Source organism: Mesoplodon bidens (genome assembly GCF_964165515.1).
Source record: "Mesoplodon bidens genome assembly, chromosome: 12".
NCBI lineage: Eukaryota > Metazoa > Chordata > Mammalia > Artiodactyla > Ziphiidae > Mesoplodon > Mesoplodon bidens.
Genome location: NC_138168.1, coordinates 77,461,704 through 77,483,968, shown reverse-complemented (window position 1 = coordinate 77,483,968; position 22,265 = coordinate 77,461,704). Strand labels below are relative to the sequence as shown.

Genomic DNA, 22,265 nt, shown 5'->3' with positions numbered 1-22,265 from the left:
TTAAAATGCAACTAGATTATAAAGTATTAGACAGCAGGGGATTATTTTCAAGTTTTATCACGTCCTCCTGATCCCTAGCACAAAATAGTCACTCATTAATTGATTGATACTAAAGGGAAATTAGCTTCTGGGGGGTGGAGAAGAAGGACTAACCTTTAATGAACAATCGTTCATTGCCAGACACTGCTAGGTGCATATAAATGTCACCTCAATTAGCATTACCACTTATTCATTTGGAGGTTTCCCAGCATAATAAATTGTAAACCCTCTTCTAATGCATCCCTTTAAAAATAGAATTTTGAATACTAAATTACCTAGCACATCACTTTATATGCAAAAATAACGTATAAGTATTATATGTCAAAATACATTTGCATACAAGTGTAGACATCAGTAATACATCTTAACCCTCAGTATACCATCAGGATTCCCCGGACTCAATTTTAGTGTTTTAGGTTTTTGGGGCTTTTTTTTGAGCAGTTCTAACCATGTGTATGGATTAATATTTCTTGACTTTATTCTTTCTTAGAGATGTTCCAAAGAGAATAAAATAAAGAGAATTAAAATAAAGAGAATAGGGCTTCCCTGGTGGCGCAATGGTTGGGAGTCCGCCTGCCGATGCAGGGGAAACGGGTTCGGGCCCTGGTCTGGGAGGATCCCGCGTGCCGCGGAGCGGCTGGGCCCGTGAGCCACAACTACTGAGCCTGCGTGTCTGGAGCCTGTGCTCCGCAACAGGAGAGGCCGCGACAGTGAAAGGCCCGCGCACCGCAATGAAGAGTGGCCCCCGCTCGCCGCAACTAGAGAGAGCCCTCGCACAGAAACAAAGACCCAACACAGCCAAAACTAAAATAAATAAATAAATAAATAAGTTAGTAGGCTTTAAAAAAAATAAAATAAAATAAATAAAGAGAATAAAACTCATCCTACCTTGTAATTACCATATAATAGGTCCATATAATAGAATTATAATTATATAATAATAATATATAGTATGTAATATAATTACCATGTAATAGGATCTACTAGCCTCTTTTAAAAATTTAAGATCCATTATGGAATCTTAATGATTTTACTTTTCCTGTATCTTGAAATGCTTTGCTAGTTCATCATCTTAAAATAATTACCTACCAGTTATGCATTAATTACTCCCAACTATGCTTTAAAAAGACTAAAGTAACAGAAAAATGGAAGGATGATAGAATAGCTTAGAACTACACTGCTGTTCAGTGATGACTGAAATGTTTTATTCTGTGTTGTTCAATACAGTAGCACTAGTCGCACATGGCTACAAAGAATTTGATATGTGGCTAGGGCAACTGAAAAAGTGAATTTTTATTTTTTGAATTTTAATGAATTTAAATAGCTACGTGAGCCTGATGGCTACTGTACTGAACAGTGTAGGCTTAGAACGATTCATTAGGGAAATAAATTGTCACTATTTCATGACTCTTCATATTTTATTGTGCTGCCTAAAGTGTTACATCATCTTTACAAAAGATATCGCAGAAGACTGGAGATACCATCTTTGTAGTTCATGTTTAACTTTCTTTTCTTTTTTAATTTTATTATTTATTTATTTATTTTTTGGCCATACCGCACGGGTTGCGGGATCTTAGTTCCCCGACCAGGGATTGAACCCGGGACCCCTGCAGTGGAAGCGTGGAGTCTTAACCACTGGCCACCAGGGAATTCCCTGCTTTTAACTTTCATTGACCAGAGTGGAGATTCAGAATGTTTCATTCCTGCCCATAATGACAAAGAGAAGAAAATCGACGGAAGGAGAGGTTTCCCAGGCATTAGAAGAATCAGAGACAAATGCTTAGAGTCAGAGAGCAACACTCAAGACCCTGATGATGATGATTAAATGAAATTAATCATGAAAGTGAAACCTCAGACCATGAGTCTTCCAATGATGATATTCTTGATTAATTCTCTCAAATTCAAGAGTCTATGAGGGAACAATATTTTTTTCTAAGGACAAAAAGAAAATATGGTATTCCCATGCAGTTAGTCGTCCAGGGGAAGGACTTCATCAAACATTATTTTGCAACAAGAACCTAGACCATCCCATTTTGCTAAATGCATGTGGGACAGTCTTCTTTCACTTTTGATGATGTTTGTACACCAAAATTTACTCTGTATACAGTATGTAAATGAACAAATGCCGAAGGTGGGTATGTATAGAAAGGTGATTAGAAAGAAAAAGATGAAAAAACATCTCTGGATTGATATTTTTAAAAAGTTAAAAAGGTCCATTGGACCCAACAGTAAATGGTGATGACTATTTTTTTTTCTGGTATTATACTGAGACTTTGTGTACTGTAGTAGTTAAAGTACCAGAGAACTTATATAAAAGGCTAAAACTCCAGAAATAAGGTAAAAAATTGTTGTCTTTATATTAAATTAGTAATCTTGGAATGGTTAAAAGCGTGAACCTTGGAGCTACATACACAGCCTTGGGCTGGGATCCCAAGTCCAGTTCTTTTTTTTTTTTTTTGCGGTATGCGGGCCTCTCACTGTTGTGGCCTCTCCCGTTGCGGAGCACAGGCTCCGGATGTGCAGGCTCAGCGGCCATGGCTCACGGGCCCAGCCGCTCCGCGGCATGTGGGATCTTCCCAGACCGGGGCACGAACCCGCGTCCCCTGCATCGGCAGGCGGACTCTCAACCACTGCGCCACCAGGGAAGCCCCCACGTCTAGTTCTTAGTAGTGCATGACCTCTGGCAAGTTACCCGGCCTCTCTAAGATCCGGTTCCCTCATCAGTAAAATAATGGTTAAATAATTACTTCCTCTTCTATAGGGTCTTATAGAGACTAAACTTCCATGCAAAGTGCTTAGCAGAGTGCTTGCCACATAGGAAACGGTAGACATCAGCGATGGATAGTGATTTCATTTTCCTTGAGCTGCTTAGACCAGCTCTCCTTACCTATCGGATCTGGGAACCCAACATATGTGAAATAGTAACTGTTTTCTATCTGCTACCTCCAGAATTTATCATTGCCGATGCCAGCAGCTCACATCAGGGACCCACATCCTAGGTGAAGTGAAGCCAGGAAGGAGAAGACATCACCTCCAGAGGTCAGGCTGCTCTGGGTGGGCGGGGGGGTGGTGGTGGTGGTGGACGGAACCACAGGGTGATGCTGCAGAGGCCAGAGCACCTCAGGCTTTTCAGCCCAACTTTAATCTTCTCTAACACAGTAGTTCCCCACCACCACCACCGCACACACCCTGATTTTTAGATTGAGCAAGTATTACTTTAATAAACTCAAATTTACACAGAAAATAAGGAAATGAATAAAAACCTCCTGAAGTCTCACCATCTGGAGTAAACATCATTATCCTTCCAGGCTTCTCTCTGTACACACACGTACATATGCACACAAGTTTTTAAGACATAAGATCACACTATACTGCTGTTTCATGCCTGTTTTTGTACCCAAGCATATCTTTCCAATTCATTCAATTGAGATCTCCATGTCAGTCTCTGTAGGGTTCTAACCTTAAACCGCTAAATTTTATGTACACACAAAGCGGTCGTAAAAAGTGGTCGACGAAAGAAAATATTAACATCCGCCTTTAGATAATGACTTAGATCAAAAACTGGGGTGAGCTGTGAGGTTAAAGTAGATTTGAAAAAACAAGTAAAAGTCAGAGGCATTTGGTTCTTTTTCATGAAAATACTGGAGAGAATGAAGACCCGGGCTCTGGATGTGCTGTGTGACACACACCCCATTCCCTAAATGGCTATTACTTGTGGAATGTGAAACTTGTGGAACTGAATCTTCTCATAAAATGAGAACTTGCCTGTAAACCTCAGTCCGTACATTTTCAGGGTTTAAAACCTTATTTCATCTAGATCACAGCTCTTTCGATCTTGGCATCAAAAAGTTACTTCTGAGTGCTAAACAAATAGGAAAACTGTGGATCTGGACTCCATCTTGCTTCTCACTGCCAGGCTGAGGGTTCATTCCGGAGGCCACACACGTGAGTCCTTATCCCGTGGGTGCCACCATGTCCCTGAATACACCAGTGGTCTGTAGATTTACATAACCGAGGCTTCACCTCGGGGGACACTTAAGGGACCTTCATCTGGAACCCTGACCTCATCACTTCTGGGATTCGTTTACACCCCGCCAGAAGTAATAAGCATGGATGAAAGATGTTAACATACCGATATTATTTTTACCCATTTTTATATTCTTCTTATTATTTTGGCTACTGCTTAGAAAGTTGAGTGTTTTTGCCACTCCACTCCCAGATAATCAGCATCGCTTGGGAGCTTGTTAAAAATGCAAATTCTCAAGTCCCACCCTGGACCTACTGCATCAGACACTCAGGGGTCTGGGCCCAGCAATCCATGTTTTAACAAGCCCCCAGGAAATCCTGGTGCAACCTAAAGTTTGAGAATACTGGCCTAGTGGGAAGAACCTGGGATGGGAGCCAGGAGACCTGATTCAGATTCCAGCTCTGGATTCCATGGTTCGGTTCAGTGAGAATTAATGAATAGTCACAATGTGCCTCTCTGTGTGTCGAGGCTAATGCAAGGATGTGAGGATGCTGAGATGAACTAGATGCAGTCCTTATCCTCAGATGGTGTCTAATCCTCTATATTCCTTTGTTTCCCCTGGGTAGGGGCTACCTGTGGTTATTCTTGTTTTATTTCATATTTGTATTCCTAGTGCCTGCAGCATCGCAGGCACTCAATACATATGCAGTGGGCCAAGTGGTAAATCTCTCACCACTGTGATAAATACCACTGTACCATTCGTCAATAATCTTAATGCTATTCCAGTCTAGTTAACACTATCCACTGTTTATTTTATTTTATTTATTTATTTTTTATTTTATTTTATTTTATTTTTGTGGTACACGGGCCTCTCACTGTTGTGGCCTCTCCCGTTGTGGAGCACAGGCTCCGGACGTGCAGGCTCAGCGGCCACGGCTCATGGGCCCAGCCGCTCCGCGGCATGTGGGATCCTCCCTGACCGGGGCACGAGCCCACGTCCCCTGCATCGGCAGATGGACTCTCAACCACTGTGCCACCAGGGAAGCCCTCCACCGTTTATTTAATGCTTATCACATGCTGGGTGCTGAGTGCTTTTCATATATCAGCTCGTTCAATCTTTTTACATGTCTTGTACTGTGGGTCATATATATATTTTTTTAAATGTTGAGCCTTCTTTTAATTTATTAATTTTTGTTTTTGGCTGTGTTGGGTCTTCGTTTCTGTGCAAGGACTTTCTCTAGTTGTGGCAAGCAGGGGCCACTCTTCATCGCGGTGCGCGGGCCTCTCACTATCGCGGCCTCTCTTGTTGCGGAGCACAGGCTCCAGACGCGCAGGCTCAGTAGTTGTGGCTCACGGGCCTAGTTGCTCCGTGGCATGTGGGATCTTCCCAGACCAGGGCTCGAACCTGTTTTCCCCTGCATTAGCAGGCAGATTCCCAACCACTGCGCCACCAGGGAAGCCCTCCACCGTTTATTTAATGCTTATCACATGCCGGGTGCTGAGTGCTTTTCATATATCAGCTCGTTCAATCTTTTTACATGTCCTGTACTGTGGGTCATATTTTTAACCCCACCTTGTACATCAAAAAATTGAGGCTTGAAATATTAAGTAATTGGTCTAATGTCATATATTGATAGTGGTAGAGCCCGAGATGAACCCAGAAATACCTTATTCCAAAGCTCATGGTCTTAAATGTGGTGGAGTTCTTCTTCAAACCCCACAAATGCAAAAGCCAACTTTAGGGTAAATTTCCAACCTCTAAGGTTACTGGCTGATTATCTTTTCACTGTGTACGTACAACCGCACTTTGCAGGCATCACCTTAAGTGGTCAAAGAGTGTCTGTATTTTTCCTCATTTTTCAGTAGATTGATATTTGGTTTTCATTGCACTCATAAAAGTAGAGAGCGGCGGGGGGAACTCCACTAATACTTCACTGGACTGTTCTGACCCTTAAAAGTCAGACCAAAATTGCTGCTAAGAACAAAAGTGATTGTACAGGCCAGGCCACGGCAGACTTGCAAGAGCACTGGCAGAGAAGGCCGGTTCCAGAGGGCTGAGCCTTGCCTGGAGTATCCCAAGTAAGGCAGGCCATGGAGAAAGGGGCAGAGGTTAGGCTAGCCCAAAGCATGAAGACATGAGGAGGCTGGGTTGTGGACATCACATCACAGCCCAACATGGAGAGTAAAGGCAAAGAAGGCAGCAAACAGGAGAAGCAACCAAAAGTCTGAAGTCAGCTTGAGGCTCCAGTGCCTGGGATAGCTTCAGCTCCTGATGAAATGATGCCTCTTGCTCCCTCACCATTTAGGCTATCTTTGTGTGCTTCCTTTTTCCACCCACTGTTAGTCAAAGATTAACTTGACATCTGCTACCTACTATTTTCTTGTGAACAATTCAGGGCCCAGAGGGATCTGGTTGGGGTTATTGAAGGCGGTAGGTACTGAGAAAAGGAAAAGGGGATTTATACCACAAGCAAAGGTCTTACCTTACTAGGAGGGGGTCCATGGTCATCTAAGTAAGTGGAATTTCCTAGGAAAAAAGAAGAAAATGTTGATGAATTAATAGTCTTAAACCCCAAATGAATTTAGTGCAAAGTCATTGAAAATAAGTACTCTAGATATATTTCTATTCAGACAAAAGTCCCAAAGGAAAATGGGTAATTGATCTCCAGTTTGGTGGGACTTTGCTGATACTACCAGGCTTGGTTAACAGTTTCAGCAGTTACAAACAGTCTACCCATGTGAGTACGTATGCACACGGACATACACATGCAGAAACATGCACCATCATTCTCCACCCAATATCTGTTGAGTTTACTTTAGACCAGTGGTTCTCAAACTTCAGCGTGTATCAGAATTACCTGCAGAGCTTGCTAAAACACAGACTGCCCGGCCCTGAGGGTCTGATTCAGTAGCTCTGAGAATTTGCATTTCTATCAAGCTCCCAAATGCTGCTGAGGCTACGGGTCCTGAAACCGCACTTTGAGAACCACTGCATTGTTTCTCCACTTTGTCTTGATTGTCAATTTCCCTTCATCTTTTCAGTCTAGCTTGCTTCCGAAGCTTGATTTGTCTTCCCTAATAGCCACTTAGTGGCATGTGTGTTTTCAGAGTGCGTGGTTATTGTCTCCTGATGAATAAAGACTCAGGGGGATTCCGACCGGAACTAAAGCTTATTGGATTCCTTCTCTGCTAAGTGTTTTACAGGTATTTATTCACTTAATTCACATATCAGAGGTCAGTTAGAATTACCCCTATTTACAAAGAAGAGAATAGAGGCCTGGAGAAATCCAGTAGTTTGCTGGCAGTCACACAGCTGTTAAGCTGCAGAGAGGAGGGAAGACTGGTTTTTCCAGAAGGTGCTCGGGCATCTGCTCATCTGAAAAGCCCACCTGGAGTGTTGCCATCTCCAGCTTTTGTGCAGCCTGGGCGTCAGCAATATTACCAGCTGGCCACACGTTTGAGTTTGATCGTGTAGGGGAGCCAATGATGTGGTGAGTTTAGGGGAAAGTGAAGATGACCAGACTTTCTAACAGAGCAAAATGTGGGAAATATTGAAAGCAAAAGGAGGCTTATAGAAGACAGTAGATTAGGGAATAAGGTCAATGAAAGGTGCTTTTTCGGGAGAGAGCAAAGTAACTTAAGAAATAGGAATAAAAAAGGGAAACAGAGTTTAAGCCAGGGACAGTTCAAGTGGGGAAACTTATCCAAACGTAATAAATAAGTGGATTTTGGCTTATAGATTTTTTTCCCATACTGAGGCCTCATCCAACCCCTTTTTCTTCATAGTCTTCTGATTTATCACCCACATGATGTGCGCAATGACTGTACTCTGGCTGTCTGTGTAAGGCAGAGGGAAAATGGGGTCCAATTTTCATGTACAAGACACTCACACACAAACACCTGGAATGCTCGTGATTGGGTTATTTTCAGTAACCTATGAAATGTGAACATGATGAACAATTTGTAGTTCTTAATTATTGTGCTGCACTCCACTGGGAACACACATGAATAGGAAGTCGATCTATCTCTGACTTAGTAAAGAGGACGTGAGGTCAAGAATTCAGAAAAATGGTTGCCTAAGTCTAGAGAAAGCCTCAGAATGAATTCCACCATAACGCAGCCAGGATAGCTGCAGAGGGTCCTGTCTGCTCACCGTGTGAACGCGTCTTCCCCAGGAGGGATGCGAGAAATCCCAACACACTCCAGCATGTTCTCCAGGTATTCATCCCAGGAATCAAAGGGAGCTCAAACAACTAAATGTTTCTAAACTAGTAAAAGTTTCCATAAACCAAAGTTCCCAGGGACTCCTTAAAAGGAATGATTTCAATGCCTGACCGCTACCTCAAACTCCAGACATGGGTATCCCCTGACTCCTTAGCACCTCAGCTTGGATGCTTGGGTGTCTGCAGGCATCTCACACCTCACCGTCCAGAAAGAACTCTTTATCTGCTCCTATTCCATCCCCCAAATCGCTGTCTCTCCTGTCTTCTTCATCAGGTTACACAACACATCCCTTCCCCAACAGGCTCCAAAGCCCAGAGTCATCCTTGATCCATCCCTTTCCCTTACCCCATCCGTACCAACCCATTTGCAAGTCCTGTTGGCTCGGCCTTCAAGATATTTCTCAAATCAGACCACTTCTAACCAACCCCTCTGGGCCACCTGCGAGAGCCCTCTCTTCGCTGATCGCCAATTTTCTCCCTTACCACACAGCAACCAGAGGGATCTTTTAACCTTATTAATCTGGCCATGTTGGCCCTCTGCTTAAAATCTATTTCTCTAAGAACAAAATAATCAATTCCTTACCATGGTGTCTAACCCTGCATGACTGAGGCCCCGCCCCCTGCCACACCTGACACCAGCACAACAGCCCTCCCTCTGCTCCAGAACTGCCAATCTGTTGTCAGCTAGGGGCCTTTTTTTTTTCTGCGGTACGCGGGCCTCTCACTGCCGTGGCCTCTCCCGTTGCGGAGCACAGGCTCCGGACGCGCAGGCTCAGCGGCCTTGGCTCACGGGCCCAGCAGCTCCGCGGCATGTCGGATCTTCCCGGACCAGGGCACGAACCCGTGTCCCCTGGATCGGCAGGCGGACTCTCAACCACTGCGCCACCAGGGAAGCCCTAGGCACCTTTTGAATGGGTTCCTTTCTCTACCAGAAAAAGCTCTTTCCCAACCCCTTCACTCAGGCTCAGGGCACATGTCCCTGCTTTCTCAGCTCTTCCTTCCTTCCCTCTCTCCCTTCCTCCCTCCATCCCTCCCTCCCTCATCCTAAAACATCACTTCTTTCTGCACAAAGAAAGGACCAGGGCTGACCAGCGCTGGCACTTGTGCCATAGACCCCATTGTTACCGCCACCAGCAGATCCCTGAGCTCCCATCCACAGCTGTGTTCCTGCGGTTTATTAGAACACAGAGGCTTGTAAGGGCCTCGCACTTGTAGCAGAGGCACGAAAAGGGAAAAGCAAAGCTACACAAATGAAAAGTATTTCTTTAGCTGGAGACAGCAAGTTTTTATTCTCTTAGGGTATAACTGTGTTATTTTTTGGTATTTAGGCAGAGCTTTTCATCCTAGGGTCTTACACTTTCCCAGTGCAAAATAAACAAGATTGTCAGGATTTTCAAACCTGAAGTTGGTAACGTGTGGGCTGTGGAGATCAAAGGATGAGCAAGCGCTCTTATCAAAAGGAGCTCCCAGTCATCAAAGAGGCTTCTTGCTGCACCAACTCAGGGAGGATTCTATGGAAGGTGTCAAGTGGTGGGGAAGGGAGATCAGCCCTTGGAGCCTTTGAGCTTAGAGCTCACAATGCAAATTCGAAAAGAAAAGGCGGAGGAGGGCTGACGAGGGTCTGGGGCCAGGACAGAGGACAAATGCTTACCTGCCACCCCTCTCCACTGCCCTGCGAATGTCCACTTTTGATACCTCAGTCCCCGATCCCTGTAATTTTTGGAGGCCTGGAGGGGTGTATCATTTCATTTCTTTCCAGAAACTAACCTACACCGTTAGAGCTCTGATTTCAGCCTCCTCTTCATGTCTCAAGTCCTTCCTTTGGGGATCAAGGATTACAGTATCTTGTCAAGTTAAAAAAAAAAGAAAGGCATGCACCCCACATGGGTCCACTCCTACCATCAGTCAAACTTTCAGAAGGGCCTGTCTCCAAACTGCCAAGAAATCACTAGCTCTGGCTGACATGGAGATAAACCTCTTACAGAACATCAAGCTTGTGGAATCTGCTTAGGTGGGTGCAGGAGGCAGAATGGTTACTGATCTGAAGCAACACTCCAGCCCTCTGAGCTCTATGCACTGGTCTATATCCTGATGGTGGTAGTGGTTACATGGCTCTATCCATGGGTTAAAACTGATCGAGTTATACACCAAAACCACCACCAACAAAAGACTCGTGGTTTAATGGTTTTTAAAATGCCCTCCCTAGAAGGCAAGTGATCTCAGACTAAATTTTAACACATTCTAAATCTCGCCCTGCCCACCTAGCTCTTCCTGGTGCAGACCTCCCAGCGAGGCTGTTAATAGAACATGAAAGGTCATATGTGAATGTGCAAAGATGTTAAGTCCAAGCACATGGGAGTTACTGTTTGTGCACTTACTAGAGCAATGATATGAAAAACCAGATATAGTGTACCTAGATGAACAGGTTAAGTCTCACTTTCATAGCAGAGCATATCGCCAAGAAGTGTCATTTCATTCTGAATAAATTGCTTTACCTCCTCAAAGTTTCCCGTCTACATATCTGGAGAAATGAAATAAGCTCATAGGTCCCTGTAAGGAGGACATGAGGGTAATCTCATTCTATGAAAAATGCCTAGAACAATACCTGTACATACCAAGCACCTAGTAAGCTGCAGCAGTACGAGCTGTGCTGAGTAGCAGCAGCAGGGCAAGGTCGCCCCTTCACTGCCTCTCCATCCTCCCAGCTCAGTAGTCTTCCACACCCCCTGCACATTCCACTGCCTACAATAATTTTTAAGGAATGTGGATGCCAGGCGCTAGCCTTAGCTATTCTGATTCAATTATCTGGGGACAAGTCATTTGACGATCGGTATTTTCTCAAGTCCTTCAGGTAATTCTAATGTCTGGCCAAGGCTGAGATTCACTGAGCTAAAAAAAAAAACAAAAACACAGATTAAAGTTCTTAATTCAGGCTGAATCTCATTTTCCAGAAATAAAAAGTAACAGAACTTATTCAGGCGGATCTTAATCAGAGGTCACCTCCATCATGTCTGGTGAGAGATTACACAACATGAGTTTCCCGTCAAAGGAGAACGCTCATGATCACAGAAGGATCGACCTGGCAGTTCCAGTTAGCACCTGCTCCAGGGGGCTGGGCCGGCTCTAGGCACAGAGATTACACTTTAAACCACATGGGTTGCCCAGACCTTTCTGGGACTCCACAGATCTTTTGAAGAATAATTTTCTGAGCTTACACTTTCAGAACATATTTGTTCCTGCACAAATACGTTCCTGTTCACACATATTGTTCTGCTGACCCTCCTGTTTCATGGTAAAAAAGGAGATAAGCGCATAATTCTCCCTCTGCCCAGAGCCTCTCCAGACCCCACTTGACTTAACAAATAGGGGGTGTTCCATCGGTCTGAGAGACACCCATGCTTGTTCCCTACACACACCTTGAGGGACCACAAAGATCTAAAAGGAAAAAGCCTCTAGAAAATCTGAAGCACAGACACTGGCTGGTCCACGCCCACTGAGGCTACCTGTCTTTCCAGGTTGGGGGCCTGGAGTGAAGCGGAGGTGAGGGGACCTGGCCGACACAGAGGAGCCCACTGCCACGCCCATGTGAATCCAACAGAGACCAGCACAACCAGATAAAGAAGAAACTGCCAGAAGCACTGACATGAAAACACTGACACTGAAGGCCTACTGACTAGAGTTATCAATGTGCCCTGTACTTTAAGTGGCAACAGTCACTCTTAGGTTAGAGGAAGAGTCGAAAGGAGCCCCAGGGGGATCATTTCATGGGTTCAGGAAGACACTGTTAATAGAAGTGACCATCACTGGTAACAGGGCCAGAAGCCCAGGGGTGGCCGAGGGATTACTGTAGGAGCCAGAACAAAGAGCCCTGGATTCAAATGTCAGTTCTACCCCTCACTGGTTGAGTGACCTTGGAAATATCACTAAATGTCCCTGAGGGTTAATCTCCCCATTTGCAACTGAGGACATTAATAATAGCACCTAAGTAATAGGGTTGTTATGAAAATGAAACGACATGTATAAAGCACTTAGCATAGTGCCTGCCTGGCACATATTAAGCCCTCAGTGAGTGGTAGCTACTTCCTCATCTTATATTACCCAATTGTATCCTTCATATTCAAGTTTGTAATATTATTTATTATTGAGGAAATCAAAGAGAATCCTCAGGCCAGGGGAATAGTTTATCGTATCAAGAATGAATATTACTATAAAATAACTATTTGATATTTTCTATTACTTTCCAATATCGGCTTGATATGTCCTCCAAAACATACAAAACTTCTTTCCCAATTGTCTGAAGTACCTTTAGCGATGCGCAAATGAATTTACGGACCCTTCAGGGGATGTAATTTATTCTTGACTCTAAGTCGTGCATTAGCAGATCTATTTTTGTCTGAATTGGTCCCTGAAGAATGAAGCTGTTTGAATTCGAATTCCTCTTATAGAAACCATAACATGCATTAGTGTCAATGTCAAAAAAAGCCGCCTCTACACTGTCAATTTTGATCAAACGCCAGCAATTCTCTTCAGAGTCTTTCTTCCAGGGGCCCTTTTAAAATCATAATCATAAGCAATTGAAATCCTTTCTTTTTTTATTCAGAAGCGGGCATTTCACACAGGATTTTGGTTACCTACAGCACAGTCATGTGGCTGCATCTCCCCCCTAGAGTCTGGGTCTCTGATGAGACACTGTTAATGAAGGGCGTGGAAGGCAGCACTGCGGCCCCAGCTCGGTCCTTGCCAAAAACTTATGCTAATGCCACACTTTCCACCATTAACCACGGGTTACGTTTCCCTAAGAGGCAGCTGTCAGCACACAGCGGCCATGGTTAACAATGAGAAGTTTGTGCACTGAGTAAACATCTCTAATTGCTCCATTTCTTACAATTAACGTAGCCCCAAAGACACTGTAATGGAGGAGAACTGCTTTTGCACAAATTTATTTAAGCTTTAATAAAATTATTTTCCACTAAATTAAAGCAAATGGTTTTGTTAACTATCAATACTTAAATATATTTACAAAAATACCTTTAAAAAAATCTTGAATATTCCACCCAACCAGTTAACAGAGGCAAAAATAGCCTGAAAACATTTCCTGGAGCCTAAATGATAAAAATGAGCATTCCGGACTATGACAAAAATATCAAATTGTTATCAATTATGATTGAGAAAGTGTCTTCCATTTCTAATTAAAAAGCAAATTAATGCTTTTCTCTGTGTACTTCAGGCTCAGAACCACTGCCTTGATTTTTAATACCTCGCTTTTTTTCCCATTAAATCTGAGTATGCATTATAGGATGTCGAGGGTATATCTGTAGAAGGAAATTACTTTTGAAATCAAATGATCAGTGCAATATTGCTGTAATAACAACCTGAATATAAACATGAATTATTGCCAAATTAGCTCAGGAATTCATCGCAATTGTATTATATGATATATGCAGGTAGGAATAAAGTATCAAAGCGAGATGGAATCACTTAGGTTTCTGTTTCACTCCATTAGATTTTCCTCCCAAAGTAATTACTACAGTCAACTGATCCCACCTTTGCGACTCTAATACACCCATTAACAGAGCAGCCCCAGCGCAAGGCTGCACACCCCAAGGCTCTAACCCGAGCCCAATAATCTTCTTCTATTAGGACCTAGCCACCATGAGGATGGACACTTTCCAACAGATGCTTACTGCATGAAGCACCCCTAAATGTAGTGGAAAATGTAGTGGAAGATGGGCAGGATGAAGATGACTAAGAATCTACGCCGGGAGAAACAAAACAAGGGCAAAAAAATCCATACCTTCCTTATCATCATCGATGGTTCACATCAATGCTGATCTAAGCTCTGTGCTAAGCACTCGACAACCTCATCCCATTGCGTTCCTACGACAACCTCTGAGACAGGACTTCTATTATCCCCATTTTACAGCAGAGGACACTGAGGCTGGGGGAGGTGAAGTGACCCGTACCACCTCATACAGCTCATCAGCAGGTGCTCCTGGATCTGAGTCCAGCTGCCTGACTCTGAAGCCCTTTTGCTCACCACACACTCCCTGCCTCGCTCAGAGATTCCAGTCTGGGAGCCACAGGTGCTTTGAGATACTGACCTGTTAGCTCTCAGGGCTCCTCAGGCTAATCAGTCTGGGGCTACTCAGGGATGAAGCAGAGAGGGGTCTGAGCTCTCTGAGCAACATCCAGGCAGGATACTCACTAGTTCACCCATCAAATACTTCTCAAGTGCTTCCTCTGTGCCGGGCACTGTACATGGGGATATAGGTATGAGTCAAAAGATATGATCCCTCCCTGTCTTAGTCAGTTCAGGCTGCTATAACAAATTACCATAGACTGGGTGGCTTAAACAACAAACACTTATCTCTGACAGTTCTGGAGGCCGGAAGTCCAAGATCAGGGTCCATCATGGTCCAGTTTTCCTCCTAACTTGCACACGGCTGTGGTCTTGCTGTGTCCTCACATGGTAGAGAAAGACAGTTCTGGTCTCTTCCTCTTCTAATTAGGACACTAATGCCATCATGGGGGCCCCATTTTCGTGACCTCACCTAAACCTGATACCACACGAAGTCCCCACCTCCAAATGCCATCAAATTAGGGGTGGGGCTTCTATATGTAGATTTTAGGAGCGTATAAACAGTCCATAGCACTAGCCCTCTGAAGTCTGCAATAAAAATGGATGACACACATTAAACAAATGATTATAAAATAAGTATTCAGTTGTGTTTGTGATGAGTCTTCTAAGAAGTAAAGTACAGGGTGGTATGAGAAGGAACAACAGAGGCTCCTTAACTCAAGGAAGAGGAAGAGTAGGTCAAAGAGGATGGTGAGTCTAAATCAAGGATGTCCTGTGACCTTGAAATCAAGATCCAAAGATAAAGTCTCATTTAAGAAGCAAAGGGAAGTTTGTGCAAAGATTCCAAGGGCTTTGGGGCGCATCGGAAATGAGCTTACGTGTGTCTGGAGCTCTAATAGTCTCAGGCATCTTCTCAGCAGCCCACACCCCCATCAACCCTGGGAGGTCAGCAGGACAGAGTGAGGGAGGGTCCCTTTCCACAGGGAAGATCTGAGCCCAAGGTCACCCATCTGGAGGTGTCAGAGCTGGACTTGAACTTGGGTTCAAGCTCATAGGAACCCCAGTCCACGCTTCCTTAGGGCTCTATGCGAGGTGGGACAGTGGGCAGATGGGAGAGTTTCCTGTGGCCACCGTGTGTGCAAAAACGACACCACTGTGAGCCTGGAGGAAGGTTGAACCCAGAATCCAGAGGGAAGAACTCTGTGAGGTCTAAGTCGGAAAACACCATGGGAAAGTCATTAGCGGGCCTTGGTGATGTCCTATGAATGAGATAATTCTTGCTGAGTTATGGATCACTACTTTCTGAATGACTGGTGTCAAAGCATACATATTTTTTAATGGATAAAAAAAAATTATGTTTCTAGTTCTGTCTGCTGCTTGATGGGTTTCTGGGCCTTGGCCTGAGGCCACTGGTAAATGAGCATCTGTGTCCTCTATATTCTAAATTAAACAGTCGTATGTTTGACAGAGAATGACTTGTCACTTGCCAATTCTTTTCATGCTGTAGGGAAATTAGTATGAAAGCATTCTATGGGGTGTTTCAAATAAACTGCACTAAAATGATCTGCATACAAACAAGAGGTTTGAAGAGTTGCTCATAAATGCTGTTTGGATGAAATGGATTTCATGGCAAAGTCAGCCTTATACAGATGTTGTAGGGCAGACAGAACTATCCCATCTGGGAGTATACGTTCATATGAACGTTCAAGTAACACAAGGAAGAGATCATAGTTTCTTGTTTATTAGGTCTTCACATGTAAAAGGGGATTTTTAATAGAGCAGCAGAAATTACTGATGTCATTCAGAACAGTAATCCTCCCAAAATTAACTAGCAATCGAACATACGAGCCTGGAGGTGTCTATTTAAAAAGAGTAGGTTTCAATAAATTCAACATTGCTCCCTTTTCTATCATCTCTCTAGATGCATCTCTCTCATTGCTCCCTTTTCTATCATCTTCTATTTTGTGTCAGATTTAATAGAATTTAGGTGAGATTTTGTGGTTCATGGACCTATAATATTGGAAGATAAAAGAGGATTCTTATACCACCATATGTTACTCTGTAGGCACAGATAAACACCCCTTCCCCAAAATAGAAAAGGACAAAGAAATAAGTGCCTAAAAATCAGATATTCTTTGCCAAAGAAGAGCTGAAGTACAGAATGCAGGAGAAAGGATGTGGGCTTCACAGCAAATCAGTCCAAGGTGGCATTCCACTTATTGAATGTGACCTTGAGCTAGGTCTTGAAGTTCCTGGGTTTTAGTTTCCCCACAGGAAAAGCAGGAAGAATAAAACTTACCTGATAGGACTGTGGGGATTAGAATTACCTTTATAAACTGCCTGGCATGCATACAATAAAGTCTAGCTCTGATGATTATATTTAAAATAGAGCTAATTTAAAGACACGGTGCGTTAAATAAAACCTCTTCCAAGAAATCACATACATAAACATCAGTCCTGGCACTGAAATATGCATCTCTCATTATGCACTAGAATGGCCTGTCACTGTCTTCCTCCACAATTTCCAGGATTTATGATGGGAGGTTATACCTGGGCATGAATGAAGTGTAATTTTTTAAAACCTGGCAGAATTTTGCTATTCGTATGGTTGTCTTATTATTTGGAAAGATAAAGTATACTGGAGGTCATAAATACTCTCTAGCGCATAGTAGATTGGTTTATTTTCTAGCAAAGTCTTAATCCTGCCTTTCAACAGAATGAGCTGGGGAGGTGTGCTTTCTTATATCCAGCAAGAGGAGTCTTTCTTAAAAGCCTGGCTGCCTTGAATTGATCACAGATCTGGAAATATTAATGGTCTTTCAAAGTTACAGTGAGTCACTCACTTTTCTGAACCACTGAAGGACTGAGTCTGAGGGTGGAGACAGATATAGAACTTGGGAGCAAAGACCAGCATGAGCTCTGCAGGAAGAAAATTGGAGTCCTTCTTTCCAGCAAAACAAACAGCTAGTTTCCTGGTTTTCATGCTCATGAATTCCAAATATACGCAAGCCTACTTAATATCAATTTGCTTATTGGAAAATACTTCTTAATAAAAAGTTTTCCCCAAGAGCACAAAGCATCAATCAAATGAATGCATGTCCACCCAAAGTAACTTAATTGTATGGTGCAAAGGGAGCTTCTGCTCATCAAGACAGAACTTTCAGTCTGAAGAGTCGTCTGAAGTGGAATGGGGCCTCAGAGCAGCATCCTCCCAGAGGCATTGCTGAAGCCATGCTGACCAGACCCTGCCTGGCATCAAGGAGAGGATGCCTTCGCTGGATGGAGGGAAGTGCATGGTGACCTCTCGACCTTCCTTCCAATTCTCAGATTCCCTGAAGACCCCTTATGGCGATGAGCAAATGAAACTGCTGATCTTTCAAAAATCACTTTCTTTATCATGTAGATTTCAATCATCCGTGTAAGTGTGAGTAATATCAAGAACAGAGATATCAATGATATCAAGAAGACATTTTAGGGCTTCCCTGGTGGCGCAGTGGTTGAGAATCTGCCTGCCAGTGCAGGGGACACGGGTTCGAGCCCTGGTCCGGGAAGATCCCACGTGCCGCGGAGCAACTGGGCCCGTGGGCCACAGCTACTGAGCCTGTGCTCTAGGGCCCACGAGCCATAACTACTGAGCCCGTGTGCCACAACTACTGGATCCTGCGCGCCTGGTGCCCGCGCTCTACAAGAGAAGCCACCGAAACAATAAAGAGTAGCCCCCCCTTGCCGCAACTAGAGAAAGCCCATGCACAGCAACGAAGACCCAACACAGCCCAAAATAAATAATAAATAAATAAATAAAAGACATTTTAACATGGACACTACTCTTTCTAGCACAGAATTTGACATATGAAATGGCTTTTTCAAATATATATATATTTGAAACTTCAATATATATACTGAACTTCAATCCTGCAAAAGAAAGGTAGGAATGGAAGGGAAAGCTGGTGAATGAAAAATGTGTTTTTCTTTTAGGAACAACTTTATGCCAGGCAAATGACATAAGTATCACAGATTTTTCTCTGTTGTGAATGCCAGGCAGACATGTCCTGATTTATGCCCAACGAAGTGGTAGGAACTGGGGCTGCATGAGGATGAGACAGTCTAATTTCAAGACAAAGGATTGAAGTTAGAGTTGAGTACGGGAGAACTGAAAAGTTCTTGTTAAGGATTTTGTAGCTAAGGTTTTATAAGAGAAGCCATAGGCCAGGCAACAATAAGAACAAGACTCCGGTTTGTCTAGAGGCCTTGAACACTTCAGACTCAAGCAAAGCCATTACAAAGATTAAATTAAAAAACCATGCTCTTTGAGAGCTGTGAAAAGATAAATCATAGGAGGCTATGTGAATGCTTTTATACGTAACTGAGAATAATTGAAGAAATCACTCAGCAATGGAGAAAATATATTTCATGACAGTGCAAAGAGGCACAGGAACAAAAATAACTTGTAAGGATTATAAAAATAATGTAGGGTTATAAATAATAGGAGAAATTGAATATGCTAATGAAATTGTGATGATGAAAATTAGAAATAGAGAATTAGATGATACCAGCTAATAGAAATATAAAGTGTTGGGAAATGGATTTTTAGGTAGGCATGTCTTGATCCTTTCCTGAGGTACAGAAAAGTAGGGAAAGGGATGAATATTTATGATGTACCAATCACAGATTGTACATTAGGCAAATCATTACATATAGCTCTGCCATTCAATCTTCAGGTAGATATTGTTTTCTCATCTTGTAGATAAGGAAACAAACCCTCAGAGAGGTCAAAAAACTTTCCTGAGAAGGGGCAACTAAACAAGGGCAGGGCCAGGACGGAGCAGGACCAGTCCACTTCCAGAACCCTCTGCAGATTTTTCTTGCCACTCAGACCCACCATGCACTACTGGCTCTTCTGCCTGCAAACCACTCGTAATTTAATAGAATCAGGGATTTTACAAAGTCTTTCAAATCCATGAAAGAAGTAAGGCTGGGGGCCCATCATAGGTTTTTTAAAATGTTATTTTATTTTTTAATTCCTACATAAAATAACTAATGTTGTCATGGGACATAGTAGGAAAGAGCTTTCAATCTCATCTATAGCACACATATATTCTAAAGTTCAGTAAATGATGTCGCACAAAGCTGTACATATATGTAAAAGATATTTGTCTTGGGAAGATATATGTTTCAATTGAAAAGACTCATTCTATTTTTAAATAAATTCCACACACATTCCCTAAAACATTTAAGTTTACAAAACCTTTAAGTCAAGTTTACAATGGATAGTTTTTGTTGTTTTCTCACGTAAAGTGTTTGTTTTGTTTTTTTAATGCCCAAGAGCACACATTTAATACTTGGAAAATCCAGGATTTCTTTTTGCCACTAAATCTCATTTGTATCACAAAGACATTCATTAACTGACTGAAAGCATGAGAATTACATGGTCAGATTTTCAACTTAGATAAATCTATGGGGGAAAATATGGGAATGGATCATGTTAGCGAAAGGAAGATCGGACGAGAGGCAGATAAAATTCTAGGTGAGAGATGACACGGGCCTCACCCAAGGCGGTCTTCACCTAAAGTATTTTATCACCACTTCTTATTCATCTAAATTTTAGCCATTCAAGCCCCACCTACCTTCTTTCATTAATTCTATTTTTTCAACCTCAGCTACACTCATTTGTGTCTTATCTGAATTTCCACTATTGGGGCGGGGGTAGGGGAAATATTTTTCTACCTTTAACATCTACCCTCTGCACCCAAGTGTTGCCCATTTACACTGTGATCTACACCATCCACATATTAACCTCATTAACGAGGAGACAGAACCTTTCTACCCCCACCCCCCGCTCCTTGTCCCCCCTGATATTTCTATTCTAATGCAACATCTGTCTAAAACTTTATTATACTGACTGCTCCCCAAGCATGGTGATATTCAAACAAAGATATTTCAGGAATAACCTTTTCCTGAAATGAAACACCAGGACAGAACCAGTCTCATTACTAACATGTTAGACAGCACAGCACAGTGGGGAGAGTGTAACTAAGTATGAAGAAAAGCACATTTAGACAAATTGTAATTCTCAGTCCTGCCAGAGGAGAAGAGAAAGCGTGGGCGAGAGCTTTTGGAGGAAATAGGACGGTCTTGAAATAGACAGGGTGAGTTCCTCCGCAGACATACATTCAAACTCACATCAGCCCTCCATGTCCTTGCAATGCCCAAGTCCATCCCCTAATTTCGAGATCCCACAAAGTAGACTCAGTAGTACAGAGGCCAGTGGCGGGCTCCAGGCCAGATGGTAGCAGAGGGGCTGTACTTGGAATGCTCACTGAAGTGTTTCCAAGTCCTATTTCTATAATCCAGTCAAAGTGGTCCTATCCTGAAGACCAGGATCTTATACTGAAGACCACAGGTTTGCTTTTTTTTTTTTTTTGCTGTACACGGGCCTCTCACTGATGTGGCCTCTACCGTTGCAGAGCACAGGCTCCGGACGCGCAGGCTCAGCGGCCATGGCTCACGGGCCCAGCCGCTCCGAGGCATGTGGGATCTTCCCGGACCAGGGCACGAACCTGTGTCCCCTGCATCGGCAGGCAGACTCTCAACCACTGCGCCACCAGGGAAGCCCCACAGGTTTGCTTGTTTCTAAAAATGTTGTTTGTCTGTTTTTTGATCAATTACCTGCCAGGGGTTATCAGACTTAGTCATGTATGGTGCCTGTTAGGGAATAAAGAAAGGAGTTTGTTACATGATGAAAAAGTTGCACATTTTGGTCCTTATGTATCTAGCAGAGTAGAAATTGTTTCAGCGTCACACCAAGGTTTGGGGTATGCAGGGGACATGGCAAGGGTGGCCCTGGGAATAGGAAGTGTTCGCAGCACTCAGGAGGCCCCCACTAGAGGACAAATGCCTTTGAGAAGACGGGCATCCTCATTCATTCAACAGATGATTACTAAAATCCTAGGGCAGGCACTGCCCCAGGTGACGTGCTTGTGATCCTCACCAACCATCCGCTGTTGAGGGATAGAGCCAGGGAACAGGCAACCACAACCAGGTGTGACAAGTGGGAGGATGGAGAAATGCAGAGGAGTAACCAAGTCAGGCTTGGAGGGCTCAGCAAAGGCTTTCTGGGAAAGGCTATCTGTAATCCAATGAGAGAGGTAAATAAAAATTTAGATATCAAGAGCGGTTGGTGAGAGAGAAGCACATTCTTGGCAAAGTGAACAGAGTTCTCTGGGCAACTCCCACCTTACATGCACTGGAGGCAATTTCTTATGCTTCCAAAGTTCCGAATATTATGATATGAATATTTCTTCATACAAATGGATGAAGAAAAAGTGGATTTAGTTTATATAGGGACACACAGTAATATCTATTTCAGTAGAATCCCTGGGTTGAAAATCAATAAATGTGAGGATAGGAGCCTCAGTGTAACATAAACAAAACGACTCTTTTCCTGTGCTGTAACAGTTCAAACATACATTCAGATCCAGGACATGCACCCCAGGCCTTGGCAGCAGGAGGGTAAACAAGAGATTAGCATTTAACCAAGCACAACATGTGTTTTTAATAGATTCGGTATAATTTGTTTATTTACATGGACTGTCACTTTTTCCCAAAGGAAAGATCAGTAGTCTTTGTCCACGTTTGTTTCTAAACATTTTAAACACAATGGTCCTGCCTCTGTTTTGTTTTAGGTTCTTTCTTAACTACAGCACTGGCATTTATCACAGATTCATAACATGAGTACAGTTAAAACCGTCCTTTCTGGAGAGAGATGAAAGAATCTAGTTTCTGGTGTGCTTGATTCTTTTTGCTGCTAATTAAGGCAGCGCCAGCCATCATCCCAGGACTCCTCACATCTTGTAGGAACAAGAGAAAAAGCCATCATTCAAAACTTTTCCCAGCCCCACGCAGCGTGTGCCTCACTCTCGAGGCCTTGTCAGGGCCAGCTCCAGGGTCAACACCACAG

The 22,265-nt window shown here is 43.2% G+C and overlaps 1 protein-coding gene across 1 annotated transcript in view; it reads right to left on the bottom strand.

The window, feature by feature from the left end:
* UST (uronyl 2-sulfotransferase) overlaps positions 1-22,265 on the bottom strand; it is a 294,007-nt gene that overhangs the window by 175,948 nt on the left and 95,794 nt on the right. Inside the window, exon 2 of the mRNA XM_081251041.1 lies at positions 6,490-6,533. Within this exon, the coding sequence (XP_081107167.1) occupies positions 6,490-6,533 (44 nt within the window). The remainder of the gene's footprint in view (positions 1-6,489; positions 6,534-22,265) is intronic.